Source organism: Heliangelus exortis, chromosome 26 (genome assembly GCF_036169615.1).
Source record: "Heliangelus exortis chromosome 26, bHelExo1.hap1, whole genome shotgun sequence".
NCBI lineage: Eukaryota > Metazoa > Chordata > Aves > Apodiformes > Trochilidae > Heliangelus > Heliangelus exortis.
Window position 1 is genome coordinate 1,244,747 of NC_092447.1, and position 14,637 is coordinate 1,259,383.

Sequence of the window (14,637 nt, forward strand, 5' to 3'; positions counted from 1 at the left end):
GTGTCCAGGGTCCAGAATGACTCTGGCACTGCCAGCCTGGCACTAGGAGAGGTCTAAGGTGACTTGTCCTGGTGGGACACAGCAGTGGACAATACCTATGAAGCCTCAGCATCGATTCACCCCTTAGCTGGGGAAAAGAAAAGGGGGAATGAAAACAGTTCATGTTGCTCAGACCCAGCTGTGGAGAACTGGGGGGTTGTAAACTTTTCCTGTCTGATCCAGAGATAGCTGAGGTCACCAGTGGATGCTCTGGGAATATTTTGGCTTAAGTACAGACAACCATTTGAGCAGCCTTCTAGGGAAGCAGATGGTGAAGATAAGCACATTGTCACTCTGGTGACACTGTCCTGGTCACAGCAGCTGCCTGCTCCACCACACCCAATCTCCACCACGTTTCCTCAGCTACAGAATAGGAAAAAAAATACCTTGCCTTTTCCAGTAGACAAAAGGACAGCAGGTGAGAGGTGGTGATGGAGCCCTAGAAAAAGCACGGGGTTGCCATGCACTTCAGAGGAAGTGCCTTTAACTTTCTACCTGCTTGTAAAACACTGGGGACTCTCTTAGAAACAGGGAGTGGATAAACACATCAGCTAATCCTGGCAAAGCCTTTGATCATCACAAAAACAGCAGGGACAGCCTTGAATGTTGCCAGCTGCAGCTTCTCAGCCTCTTACTCTCATACCCTGAACACAAACCACTTTTTGTTCCCCTTGTTTTATTCAGAATAATTCATCCCAAGTTGTGTTATTTTATAGCTGTCATAGCAGAAATTGTATCTTTCAGACCAGTGGTGCTTAGTGGTTTTTAGAACCTTGTGCAGTGGGTACCAGGCAGTCTACTACTAATTTATAGTGACTACTAATTTATAGTGACTACTAATTTATAGTGACTCTTGTGCATATTCCCCCCCTTCCAAACCATTACCTCCCCTGCTTTGCCCCTCTGCCCCAGGGAGCAGGAGCAGCTGTGACAGGGAAGTCTGCTGGGAAGAATACAGGAGAAAAAGGGCAAATCTGCAGAGGAATGCCCTTGGTTTTGTGCTATTCTCAGATTCTCTGCTTCAGACAATGTAACTAGGCCAAGGTAATTGCAATGTTTTTTTCCCGGGCTAGTAGGAAAGCTCCATATTTTTTCAGAAGGTTCTACATGGCTTCTAAATTCTCATTTGTTTCATGAATTGATACTGCAAGTCTTTCAGGGACTAGCAATAACTAAGAATAATATAAGAATCCTTACAGAGCACATGAACTTGGAGGTTGAATTTCTTTTTTCTGCATATAAATGGTAAATGAATTTTGCTGTTGCTATAAAATGCAGAAAGCATGCAGTATGTCCTTCAGTTTCAGGGACTGGCACATTTGATTAAGCTAAATTGATCTACAAATACTTTCAGAACTATTCAATCCATCCTATGGGTAGTTTTATGTTGTATTTCATCAAACTAATACTTTTTTCACCTGGTATCTCTAATGAGTTCAGTGGGGTCTAAAACAATTCACTGTACAAAAAAAGTACAGTCTAAATAAATGGTTGGGCTGTTGAGCATCAGCTGCTAATGCTGTGTTTCAGGAGTACCTTTTGCTGTTCTCAGAACTAGGGGTAATGATGCTTCTACAGATTAAATAAGGAACCACAAAATGTTAAAAAAAAAAAACCCTTGAGTTCTTAATTATAAAGTGAAGAATTTATTAATTACAAATTATGTTTTTTTCAATGGAAAACAAACTTTCTGTAAGACTGACCATTCTAATTGCCCTTATTTTACAGTGTACAATAAGATGACCCATTGAATTTACTTTCTGCAACTCTGTACAAACATCTGCCCCATCAGAGAGAGCAGAATCCCTCAGCTGTGTCTTCCTAGTGTGGTCTCAGCTAGAATGTGCAGGCAAAGTTCAGGCACAGGCAGATAAAGAGACAAAAAAAGGGAGGGAGAGAAGCAGATCCAATTCCAGGCATTTCAAAGTTACTACAGTATTTGGCAGAAGAGAGAACAACAACAAAAAAAAATTAAATTAAAAATTCATTGCATGCATTAGAAAAGAAAAATCCTCAAACCCAAAGCTACTTGTTCTTATTGGATGCTAACAGTTTAACTTGCAAATGCTTAAATAAATTATCCTTCAAAAAGGGTGCCATGCTTTACAGACCTCATTCTCTCTGCACAATTTGTAGAGGAGAAGAGCAACACAGCAGCAACCTCTGCTCCCAGTGCCAACACCTTCTGTTCCACACAGATTTAGGGTGGACAATTTATGCTTTAGCTACCAGGTAGCAGAAACACACAGCAGTCTGTGGAGCATTTCTTCCAAGATGAGAGGACAATGGATATTTCCTAAAATTCTAGGGAACTCCTTTTGGATCGTAACAAATTCTGTGGCTCCTGGCTTCAAGCTCTGTTACTGTCCTATGCCTGACTCCCTTTCCAAGGATGAAAAGGGAAATATGAGCAGGTAAGAGTCCCAACAAGGAACTGCTTCATTTCAAGTAACTTCAGCCTTGTGAATGAGCTCTGGGCTTTGCCTGGTCAGGACAGAGAGGATGCTCTTGGGTTAGAAAGCATCCCCAGTGCCTCAAGGCATCCCAGGACAGGAAGAACAGCCCCAGAGGTGCTGCTCTCTCTCCACACAACACTATATAAAGTTATAGTTTAGGCGAGATCATTTTAATAACCTACAAGTTGGGTGAAATGTATCTCAGCAAAACCCACAATACAAGCTGGTATCAGCTCTACAGACAGACTTAATAAATTCAACCATAGGGGAAGGGCAAGCAACATTTTAGTATTGTGATTACTTTTGCTTTACTTCTGTAGCATTAAGATACAAACTCAAAAGCTCTAACAAAAATTTTCTATCCTCTAAAAAACTGGAGGTGAGTTTGTTGGGTTTTGCTTGTTTGTTCAAGAAATCCACATGCAACACGTGCACAAAGTGTTCTTTATAATTTAGATAGAGAGGTGGCTCACAAATCATCATGAACAAGATCTCAATAAACACAGCAGAGACTTCTGTGCAAAGCATAAGAAGTGTAGTTAAACAGGACTGATAGCAGGGGGTTTTGTTTGTCCCTATCAGGATTTTGTTAGAAAGAATAAGCCCATTCCAGAGAGCTGGAGTGTTGGAGACATTCTGTGCAGACAGCTCAGCAGCTCTCTCAGCAGCTTCATCCTTGGCAGCCTCAGGCCCTCACAAAGAGAGACCTGGAGGGACACACACACACCCCCAGTTTTAAAAGAACACCCCAGCCAAATGGATTTCCCAACACAAAGACAATTCATGAGGAGCACGGGGTTTTTTTTGTTGTTGTTTGGGTTTTTTTGTGTTTGTCTTTTTTTTTTGAAGTAGAGAAAAGAAAAAGTCAACTGAAATTTGTTCAACAAAATGCAATACACAGAACTTGCTAACCAAGATGCATTATATTGCACCACTTTACACCAGGGATTAATCCTCTCTGGTACTCTCACATGCAGAGTTAACCATGAACATTATTAAGTATCAGTAATCATAATAATGTTAGATGGTAACTTGATCCAAGCTAATATTTCCTGTTAAATGGCAAGAAAAGGGATCTCTCTGTGAAGTTGATAACACAGCAGTGGAAAACCAGAAATTGTTAGACAAGCATCCAGTGCAAATTCATAGACTCATGGGCTGCATTGTGCCCCAGCCCCACTGCAGGTCAGGAGATACTCGACTGCACCCAGGGGGCAAATTCAACCACATCAAGAAGACAGACAGACAGACATCTCCTCAGGGTAATTCCCACAAGATGTTTATATTCAGCCCACTGTGTCAGGAAAACCTTCTAATGGCCACAAAATGGGAATCCCCCAGAGATTTGGGCAACCAGCAGGATTCTCTCTGACAAATCTTCTTTCTCTTTTTTACAGTCTGTGGGTTTAGGTTTGTGGAAGGAGCTTTGCAAACTTTTGCACAATGCGGTGGTGATCAGCACCAGATGTGCAGAGAAATCAGTAAAAAGCAGTATCTTAAAAAGCTTTCAATATTGTACCTCCCTTTGATGAAAAACACAACAAAAATTTCTTTCTTTACATTCATTAAAAAGGGCAAATTCATTACAAGTTAAAAAAAAAAAAATCTAAGGAGAAAAAGCTTGGCTTAAGCCTTCTTTCCTTGTTACAAAATATTGACTCTTTCAAATTAAACTGTTTTTTAATGTTCTGTGGGGGGTTGGTTGGTTGTTTTTGTTGCTGTTGGGTTTTGTTTGTTTTGGGGGGGGTTGTTTTTTGTTTTTCTGACAGGATCCTCTGAAGCAACATTATCTGCTTTCATGCCTTGGTGGGACCCAGGCCTTTCCAAGCAAATATTGCTTTATTTTAAGTTTCTAACAGAGCAAAAGCAGAGTCACTGAAGAAAGAAGCAATGAAACAAAGGAGGACGACGTTGATGGACTTCCCAAGGTCGCTGCAGGTGCCAGACAATGGTTCCCAGGTGGGGAAAATATGGTTGTTTAAAAACAAATTTGGTGTATGTGGCAAGCGTGGATGTTTCCCCGTGAGATCCAAGGTGACATGTATGACAGACACAGGAAAGGGATAAAGGGGAAGGAGGGAGAGGGGAGAGAAGAAAGGAAGAGGAAGAAAAAAGAAAGAAAGAGAGAAAGAGAGAAAAATAGATAAAAAAAATTAGGTCATAAATATAGAAAACATAAGATTCAAAGGTTCATTTAATTTCATAAATTAAAATGGTTAAAGGTTAAAGAAGAGCAGCAGCAGCACATTCACACCGACAAAAGGGTCGGTTCAGAAGCTCAGCAATGTCCAAAGCTGCAGAGCAGGGTCCAAGTCAGGGGACATGGGGTCAGCAAGCAAATGAGATTAAAAATGATGGAACAGAAGGCTCAGTGAGAAACACAAGAAAATGGTTATCTACTATTTGAAAGGACAACAATGCCTTTTACGTAGTATTAAAAAAAAAAAAAAAAAAGCAGCTTTTGTGCAGCAGGCAATCCACCTGACTGTCCATGTCCTTCCCCCAAAGCCAGTTGTACCCAGGTCTCAGTTAATAGGTCCAGGAGATTAAAACCCTAGAGAAGCAAGAGGACTCAAGAATACAGGACTGACTTCTCAATTCAGCCCTCCAGCTGCCTGCAAACTTCTTTAATGCAATTATTATTATTATTACTGAAATGAATACCCTTATCCTTCCAACCACTTTACGGACACTGTACTGATGATGGCAACAAAAGACTACATAATAAATACACATTTTGTCTGCAGGGAATTCCTACCTATCACTACAAGCAGAGCAATGCCATGTTAAAGGATTTGGCTCTGACTTCTCCTATGTAACTAATTTTGTGGGGAGGGGGTGTAAAAGTTAAATGTCAAGAGAATTACAAGAGAGGCTAAAGACAAGTACACAGCACCCTCTTCCCTACCACAATTCAAGAGAGCCCTGTGGACCACATCTCAGTAAAACCTACCCTGACCTCCAGAAATATTTTTCCCAACATCATTAGTTTGGGTATCAGCTCAGGAAACCAAAAGGTCTGGAAACACCTCAGAAAGCCTAAGAGAATCCAAAGTCCTCCACAAAATGGAAACCAAAAAAACACCAACTAGAGAAACACAGTGATAAATCCAGCACAGGCAGCAGAACCCACTTCATTGCACAGTGCTCTGAGTGCCAGGGAACCAGAGGGTTCCTCCTCAGAACATCCACCTATTGGGGCAATCAATCCTGCAGCAAATCTGCACCCCAAATCAGGTGCTTTTCACAGTCACATTTCCAAGTCTGAGAGGCAGACCCAAATCCTCCTCTGCTTCACAGCAGACTGAGTGAGCAAAGAGACAAAAAAAATTACAACTCTGATAGGGACTGGGCAATTTCCCAGTCCCGTTTTTAGAGGGCATCTGCCCAAGTTGCTGTTGGTTTGAAGGGCTCAGAGACACCTGGGCTCATTGGGCTTCCCATTGCCAGACACTCCAGTGTGAACACTGTGAATTCCAAAGACAACAGCTTCCTCAGGATTTGCTGGCACACCTGTCCCAGGGAGCTTCCCTGTCCCCTTGGACACACAACAAAGGCTAAAAGAGCATCAGCACAGGAAGGCAACAAGAGCTGCACACCAAGGAGTGTGGAAGAACAGAAGATGGATCAGGACTTGTAACCTTTCCTAGGGAGAGACACCACACTGCAAAGGATCCACTTTCTGCTGTTTCCTGCCTGTCACATTTCACTTCCCAGCTCTGAACTGACCTTAAGGCACTCATTACCAAATTATCCTCACTTTTTCCTGCCACATCAGTCACAGCTGTCCTTCAAATACCTGAGGGTAGTAAGTATTAGAGCTGCTGACAATGAGAATCAGAGAGTAAGTGGCTTAATGAGTTACTGAGGGTCCTTTCACCCAAAACCACAGCCTTGTTCATATACACATCCCAGTAACATTTTTGCCATATTTGCCTCTTTCTCCTTATTTTCTTCCTCCTTACTGCCCACATTTTTCAGGACCCAACCAACTAGGTCACTCATTTGTATGCTTCACACCATTATCTGACTTCATCAAGTGGAGTTTCAGCATGCAAACTGCACAAGGTCCTGGCTGTTTCCTTCAGAAAGGAAGGGAGTGGGTGCAGTGTGGGCAGAGGAAGGACTGAATTCTCAGTTGTGTTAGATTTTTGTTTGGGGTTTTGTTTTGGTTTTTTTTTTTTTAAATATTTAAATTTTTTTTATGTGCACTACTACTACCTGTAGAGAAAAGAAATAGTAACTGTTCTCTCAACACCTCCCAGTGAACTGCTCAATTCCTAGCCTCTCATTTAGCCCTCGGGCAGTCTGCCTGACATCAGAGTTTCCAGCAGCACTCTAATGCTATTTACTCACTTTGCCCTAATGCCCTACTCAGCATTAAATCAGTGCCATTTTAAAATTACTGTAACTTGACCTCCATTTCATTTAATGAAAAACCTTCCAAGGAGGATTTTAAACCCCTCCCTTTCCAACTGCTAGCAACTCCTTATGCCTTTATTTCTTCAAAGCCTGAGCTGGATGGGCAAGCAAGCAGTAAGCAAGCTCAGAGCAGATTTGGGAGGAAAATAAACCTAACATTGTGGAAATAATGATCCCAGAGATCTGAATGGTCTCTTTTGCTTTAGTTTTAAACAGGAATCCCTGCTTTCTGGCTTCAGAAAGTGCTTCATACCCACTGCTCTCCTCATCTGTCAGCCCCCTGTAAGCAGTCAGACAAGGAGTTGTCCTGTAGCATTGCTAAGAGTGCATTGCTAGTGCTGTACATACTGTAACAGGGACTTAGTACAGATATGTACATGGCAAAAACTCAGCTTTGGATGGGTAACCAACTGTGATCATGGCTTTAAGCAAGCAAGTTGTCAGGGTTACTCAGGCACATTAAAGGATGCAGCACTGTCGCATTAATTGGAAGCAGAAATCAATGGTCAAGCTTGTGAGTGCTGTACCTGGGATGACAGTGGGCTGAGGAGAGGTTCTGAAAGCATAGTGAGCTGGTTTGGACTTCCCTTGCTGGTTCTCAGCTATCACATAAACCTCGTACTCCGCGTTCCAGTCCAGGGACTTGAGCATGACGTGGTCACTGCCAGAGGGAAGTCTGATCTCTGGTTTCCATTCTGAGGAATGCTTCTGCAGGGGACAGGAAGGGATGCAAACAGCATTAGTAACCAGCTGTGGGGACACTGAAGTTAACTAACAGCAAGTGGGGAGGTTTCTACACAAGCACAGTATTAACTCAGGGGTGCAAAACAGCACGTGGTGTTGGCTCTACCTGGGAAGGATCAGAGACACTGAAGCAGCCTCTTTCCTCCTCTGAATCCTGTTTTTTTGCACTGTTACTACACCTGAAGAAAATCCCTCAGCTCCTCTCACCTTTGCCACATTCCTAGACAACTTCCACTTCAGAGGGGAAAAGCTAAAACAGGTTTGTCTCTGCTTTGCAAAGCACTTTAAGAAGTGTTCTTTCATGTCAAATTCTCATCACCCAAGACAGATATTTAACTCTTAAAAAGGGTCTATCCTCACTTACCAGTACCAGCCTATTCTGCACGTTTAAGAGAGGTTCTACAAGCTGCCTACAACTAGTAACTTTGATAGTTCCTACTCCAGAATCCAGATGTACATTTCACCCAGGTGAATTTGTAGAAAAGCACTGCCAGGGTACCTTGAGTAAATCTTGGGCAGTTTTCTGGGACTGGAACATTCTAACAGATTTTTCTGTCTCTGCTGGAATGGTTCTGTAATGCTTGACTGTCCTTTTGACATTCCAAAGACTCCCTACCCTAAGAAGCTCTAAGTAACATAAAATGCACAGAACTGTCATGGCAATGAGTACTCTTGGAACTTCTAGACTGCTGTGTGAAGTCTGCTCTGTGGCTTCACTTTAAGGATTGCTCTTTTGTAGCATATAAAGCAAAGATTACTAATGGCCAATATGGAGTAGTTCAGCACCACACCTGTCAGATTTGCTTTCTAAAGAGCTGGAAAGCTTCCATATTTCAGCTTACACAAACTGGTACAGCTGACCTGCCCTCAGGTGTATTAAGACAGACACAATAAAAGTCTGCAGGCTGCCTCCACAGAGAAGCCCAAGTAGTGAACAGGCTCATTAGAAACAAGGCTCGAGTGTCAGTCATACTTACAGCTTTGTACTTGATCAGATAATGTCTAATTGGGGAGCCACCATCATCCTGCTTGATAACATTCACTTTTATGGAGTTCCCATCTTCTCCCATCTGACCTTCCAGTTTGGGTGCGCTGGGTTCCCCTGGAACAACGGAGGATTTATAATTAATTGTAACAAAAATTCATTAGGGAAAAATTACTCATAAAAATTTAAAAAAAAATTCTTCATTATATTCATCTGCCAGGGTACCAGCTTCATTCTGACCTAGACACAGAAGACAATGTGTCTAGGGTACAAATATTTGCAAGACTTAAGTATTTGTTGCATTTGGTAGTTTGTTTTCACCAACAGAAGTGACCATTTTTGTGTGTGCCAGAAAGGAAAAAAGACCCCACCTTTCCCCAAAACCATCCCAGTGCAAGCAGCAGTTCCTGGCTCTTGTTGTGAGACACCTGGACAGCATGAAGACAGGAGGATGTGACAAACAGGCTGGCTGCTCCTGGGAAATGTAGATGTAAGCAGCATCACAGAAAAGGGACATTATGCTTGTGATACTGACCTGTGTTTGCACTTTGAATGTTGTTTGGGCTTTATATTTGCTGGACCAGAGACCCAGGGGTGTGCTCACTTTAATGGGTGTTGGAAAAACCAGTGCTGAATGAGAACAGCACATCTTTGCTCAGCTTGCACTGAGGTAGCTAACTGCAGTTAATACAGGCTGGGGAGAAAGACACTTCACTCTTCTGTAATAACCATTTTTAAAACAAAAAGGTAGCATTTGCCATTTTGCACCCCCGAGATCCTCAGAAAACTGAAATGTTGTTTTCCTCTGCAGGGCACACTGGTTCACAACCACCTCCTTTCCCATCCCTGTCTTCCCAACTGTGTTTTCCAGGCAGTTCTTCCATACCCTGCCCACAAGCTGCACAGGACAATCCCCAATCCCAGCAGAAGTACCTTTTTTCTTCTACTCTTACTATAATACTTCTAACAAAAGCCAAATTCACAAACTATGTTATTACATAGTAACACCCCTTCTCACCCTCCCCACCAGAAAAAAAAAAATAAATCTACACCTGTGTTTAACCACAGTTATGCATATTTTATACACTTTGGAAGTGCAGATATTTATTACTCTAATGGTGCATAGCTCCTGTAGAGCTGACTACAGGAAACTTGCATACTGAGAATCCAACAGACAAGGCATCTCCCCTGTTCTGCTGTGTACCTTGAGTCTGAATACACTTCCCCAAACACTTGCAGCCCCAGATGTTTGCAGATGTTTGCTAATGCTGAGCACACACTTTCAGGTGACCTATGGTGCAGCCAAAGCATCTCTGTCTGTACCTGCAGTGCCCCTTGGGGTTTGGGCAATGGGTTTCTGGAACACACGTTCTCAGATACACCAAAGTGCTGTGAAATACAAATAAAAGATGATCCAGTTCTGAATGTATCCCACAGAGAACACCACCAAAACTCTGACTTAAGAACCTGAATGTAAACACATGAGAACATACAGGGCAGGGTCATTTATGTCTTGAGGAAAGACAGGAGAATGTTGTGTTTCACTGACAATCACATTTACCATTCACTGCACAGACAAAAGGGTGGATTTCTATTTTTACTGCCAACATACTGAGGCTGCATATTTGAAAAGCCCTTCCCAGCCTATATTCCTCCTGCAATTATGAATGCTGGAAGCATTCCCAATGGATACAATGCACTGCAAGACTGAAAATTAAACATGGCCAAGTGTGTTTTGCATGAGCAGTGCCTCACCCAGGCATGCTGAAAATACCAGGTCAACCAAGCAGTTACTTATTTTTTTTTTCTTTCCTCAATCCTAAAACAAAAGTATCACCTCAGAGGTTACTGGCTCTGACTACTGAGTTAGTTTGAGTTGAAGAAACTATTACTACAATAATTGTATCCCAACTATTAACCAATAATTAAATGAAATTGGAAACAAACGTTTGGTTCTACCATTTTTTCCCACAAGAAAGAAGCTTCCAGTAACAGCTTGGGGCAGTGCACTGGTGGATATGTATTTTGCTGGACACTGAGCCACTTGACTCTGCTGAAACATTTATGAGCACAATGTGTTGCTGTCTTTGGGACAGACCTGATGAATGGCTTCACTGTTAACTAGAGAGTGCAAGGTCAGCATCTCCTTGGTATTCTTTCCTGTCCTCACCTCAGGGAGATAATTAGCAATAAGTAAAGAGTTCTTAAAGTGATAAGGGAACACTCTACTTACAGAATTTGGCCTCCTATCTAACACAGACTTGATTTTTTTTCCACAGATCAAACACCAAGACTAAAATGTGAAAGAACATCCTTTGGAAAGATGCTCATTCTTGATAGATTTTAAATGTCAGAGGTGCTGTTGTACCTTACACACAGCCATCCCATTAATTAACCTCTCTGCTCAAACTTTGCTTCACTTTGAATTGTCTGGTTTCTAGCTCCCAATTCCTTCCTTCCCCATTAATTTAATTGCACTTCTGCTCTGAGAAACATTCTCTTCCAAAGGGAGGTTACAGACCACAGACCATTGGCAACAGCTGAAACCCAACAGGTGTAGCAGTGCAATCCTGGTGACAAATACTTTACTTTTCTCTCATAAATACATGACATTTAATTCATCTTAAGCAGGCACATGTAATCCAGACACAGTGCTGTAAAATGAAAAATGAGTTAGTGTGTAAAAAAAAAAAAAGTTCAGTGGGAAAAGTTTAGTCCAGCAGAATCAGCATCCCTATAATGAGTCAAAGTGTCAGTAGCTGAAGAGAAAAGGTTGTCTTCCGAAGGTTAGAGAAGAAACTCATGCTCACAGAACATGCATCCTCCCTACAGGACAGGGGCTGAAAAGCAAAAAGTGTATTACCAAGGTGTGTTACATGCCTGGGGTTCTCCCATTTACACAGAGCAGTCTGGAGATATTGCAGAAATCTGCCTATTCCATCCAGAAAATGAGGGATCCTTAGATCACAGAGACACTGCCACATCTCCTGCTCAGACTGGTTACCAGGCTATGAGCTTCAATCCTTGCCCAGCTGGCACCAAAAAAAGGTTCAGCACCCTCACTGTGTTTGGAGAACACAACATGTGGTGATTTCTGCAATGCAGGAACAAGGAAGCAGCTGATTTCTGCAATCTTTGACCACCAGGTAAATAGGAGCAGATTGTCACCTGTGGTGTCACAACTCAAACAGAACATCAACCATACCTATGGAAATGGTAAATATACAGGGGTGAGAAAGAACAGGGAGGGAGTCTTCAGAATGCACACAAGAGAAGCAAACATCAACAATCAAAAATAAGGAACAAAACCAGAAGAACATGCAAAAACAAGACAACCAAGTCTCCAATCCTCCTGGATTTCAATCAGAGAGGGAAGAGACCAGGAGAAGAGGGGCTGCTTCCAAGCATGCAGTCATGTGGGAAGGTTACTGGTGTTAGTTCTGGTTGTGTGGCAAACCCCAGCCTAAATCCTTCCCTGGTGCCACTCCAAGACAGTAAGGTAATTTCAGAATTCATTGATTAAAAAAAGCCAGGTACTTACTGGCTTTTACTTTTTTAGCTGAGGAACCAGAAAAGCATGAGCTTCCCTCCCTCCTCATCTTTAGATTATGCACAGAGAATTAATGGAAGTTGTAGAAAAATCAGTGTTGCAGAAATTGTTTTCATAATCACACACTCTGCTTGGAGACTGATTGAGCCTCTGGAAGCTGCAAGGGTCAATCATTTGCTTCTTGATTTCACAGAGCACAGGAGCTACTGCAACCCTTGCTGATAAGAGAGTTCAGGTTAAATCCTTTGCTGGGTTCTGAGCTACTGAGGGAGAGGAATGAGGTGCAACAGGACTTCTAGATGCAAACTGTGCAGTCCAGCCCCCATCATGTGAGAAAAACATTATTCTCACTCTAGATATGTTTTTCTCGTGACAGAAATATATCTTTCTTAAATCAGAATGTGATATATTATCAATAACTGAATTTCAGGGATAGGGAATTTTGGATCCCCTTGGAAGACTACTAAATATATGTAGTGTGACTATATCTATATAAATGTATACTGTAAAGGGTCAAAATGTTGCTGAAGCAACAAGAGATCCTGTGTCCACATTATCTGAGCATCTTACCCACCCTCTCCATCACCTACCAGCCTGTAGTTGGTACCCTGAAAGGCAAAAGGATTTTTGCCATTGGTGTTAAAGTCAGAGAGAGTTTGAGAACCTTCCTGAGACACTGACTGTTGGATTCTGATACGAAAGAAGCAAATGACTGAGCCAGGGGATTTTTGTCTTGGTGGGTTTTGGGTTTGTGGGGTTTTTTTTTCTCCCCCTCCAAGTTTTCTCAGACTCAGTGTGGAGGACTGGAGTTCTTCACATGCAACGAGTGGTGAGCGACTCCTCCAAAAGTCTCCTAGAAGGATTTTGGAGTGATGGAATTTGGAGATCCCTGGTCACCGACCAGAGGGGAATCCTTACCCCAAATCTAGGCAACCAATCAGAACAAAGTATTTTACCTTCTGTTCACCAGCGTGGACGACATCATCAGCACCATGCAAGCCACATGACAAAGTCACATGATAGGCACGCACATGATTGGTTGAAAGGAAAGTGGAGGAGGTCACATGGAAAATACAAAAAAATTAAAAAACTGATGTAAACAATGGGCAAGGGAAAAAAAACCAGTAACAGAATTACAGACTAAATAAAACAGAAAAAAAAAAAAAAAACTAAATTAGCCAGTACATATCAGAAACACTGGGGAGACAGTAAAATAACCTGGAAATATAAGGATATTAAACCACAGAAAGCACTGAATTATGGCCTTGTGAGTGTTAGGCACAGCTGCACCACTGCTTATTAATAACAAGTAAAAGAAGAAACAAAAATTAATGTAGAGTGTGTGCCAGAACTTGGGCAGCTGAACGAATCCACAAAACTGTTGGATAGGAGACTGTTGGAAAGAAAAAGGGAATACATTGTTATTCAGAAACAGCCCCAGCAGCAGAGGGGAAATGAGCAAAATGGAAGCCCAGGCAGTTGAGTGAAGACAAATCTGTGCATTTCAAATGGATGTGTTCCTTCCTCTGCAGAAACAAATGTCTTCCTAAATATCAACAACTCTAACAAAGGAAAAACCTATGATGTGAATGTTTCCAAGGACAGAGCTTTGGACCAAAGAGCTGCAACCAGAGTGTGCTGAGACCAAGTTATCCCTGAGTTAACTCGAGCTCCTCCCGACACCACCAGCCTGAAGACTCAAGGAATGGCACCATGTACATGAATTACAGTTCTAGACCAGCCCTTCTAAGCTCCCCCACTACTGCAACCCCCCAAACAATCACATACTTCATGCTTTTAGTATTTTCTATTTAGAAATGATGAACCATTTCTAATCCACTGCAGGTAAAGACCATACTCACAGAAAAACACACATTCAGCTACTGCAAATCAAAGAAAAGCAGCTGACTTTGTAGAAATGATTAGTTGCACAAAACACACATATGCACCGTTTTTCTTTGTCTTCAAGGACTACGTTGCAAATATTTGCTTGGCTTTCATATTGGCTATAAATCTCCTACAAGTAGGAATGAGAAGAACACTTTTGATGCATCCACTCAGTACAGGAAGGTGTCTCACTGAACTCTTAAGGTAGCCTAAAACAAGTATTTCAAAATGGTTCTTTTATGTACAAATCAACTAATGCAAGTTTTAGCTATTTTCCATTAGATTCCTCAGGTTCAGCACAGAAGCATCTGCTTCTTTCCCTCAGTCTCAGTGGGAATGGCTGTTTAACCATCAAGGTACTAAGCAAGAACTAAGGGAACCTGGAAAAGGGAGTTCCCATTTCAGATACCAACTCTCTGTGAAGCCTCAGATCTCTTAACACAGGCAGGGAGTGGTAAGATGGGGCAATGCTCCCTCTACCCACCCTCCTCTGTCCTGTAAGATACTCCATCTCCTTATTTGATTCTTCTTTCAACATCCCACATCTATTGCTG

General features: G+C 42.1%; 1 protein-coding gene across 10 annotated transcripts in view; it reads right to left on the reverse strand.

Annotated features, from left to right (window-relative positions):
- NCAM1 (neural cell adhesion molecule 1) overlaps nt 1-14,637 on the reverse strand; it is a 75,968-nt gene that overhangs the window by 3,731 nt on the left and 57,600 nt on the right. For 6 of the 10 annotated variants that reach the window (XM_071726792.1, XM_071726783.1, XM_071726791.1 and 3 more), the window contains 2 exons: nt 8,639-8,763; nt 7,445-7,625 (listed from right to left, as the gene is read on the reverse strand). In XM_071726792.1, the coding sequence (XP_071582893.1) occupies nt 7,445-7,625; nt 8,639-8,763 (306 nt within the window). Of the gene's footprint in view, nt 1-1,662; nt 4,428-7,444; nt 7,626-8,638; nt 8,764-13,152; nt 13,156-14,637 lie in introns of those variants that run through there. The other 4 variants (XM_071726787.1, XM_071726786.1, XM_071726789.1 and 1 more) reach the window with 3 other exon arrangements.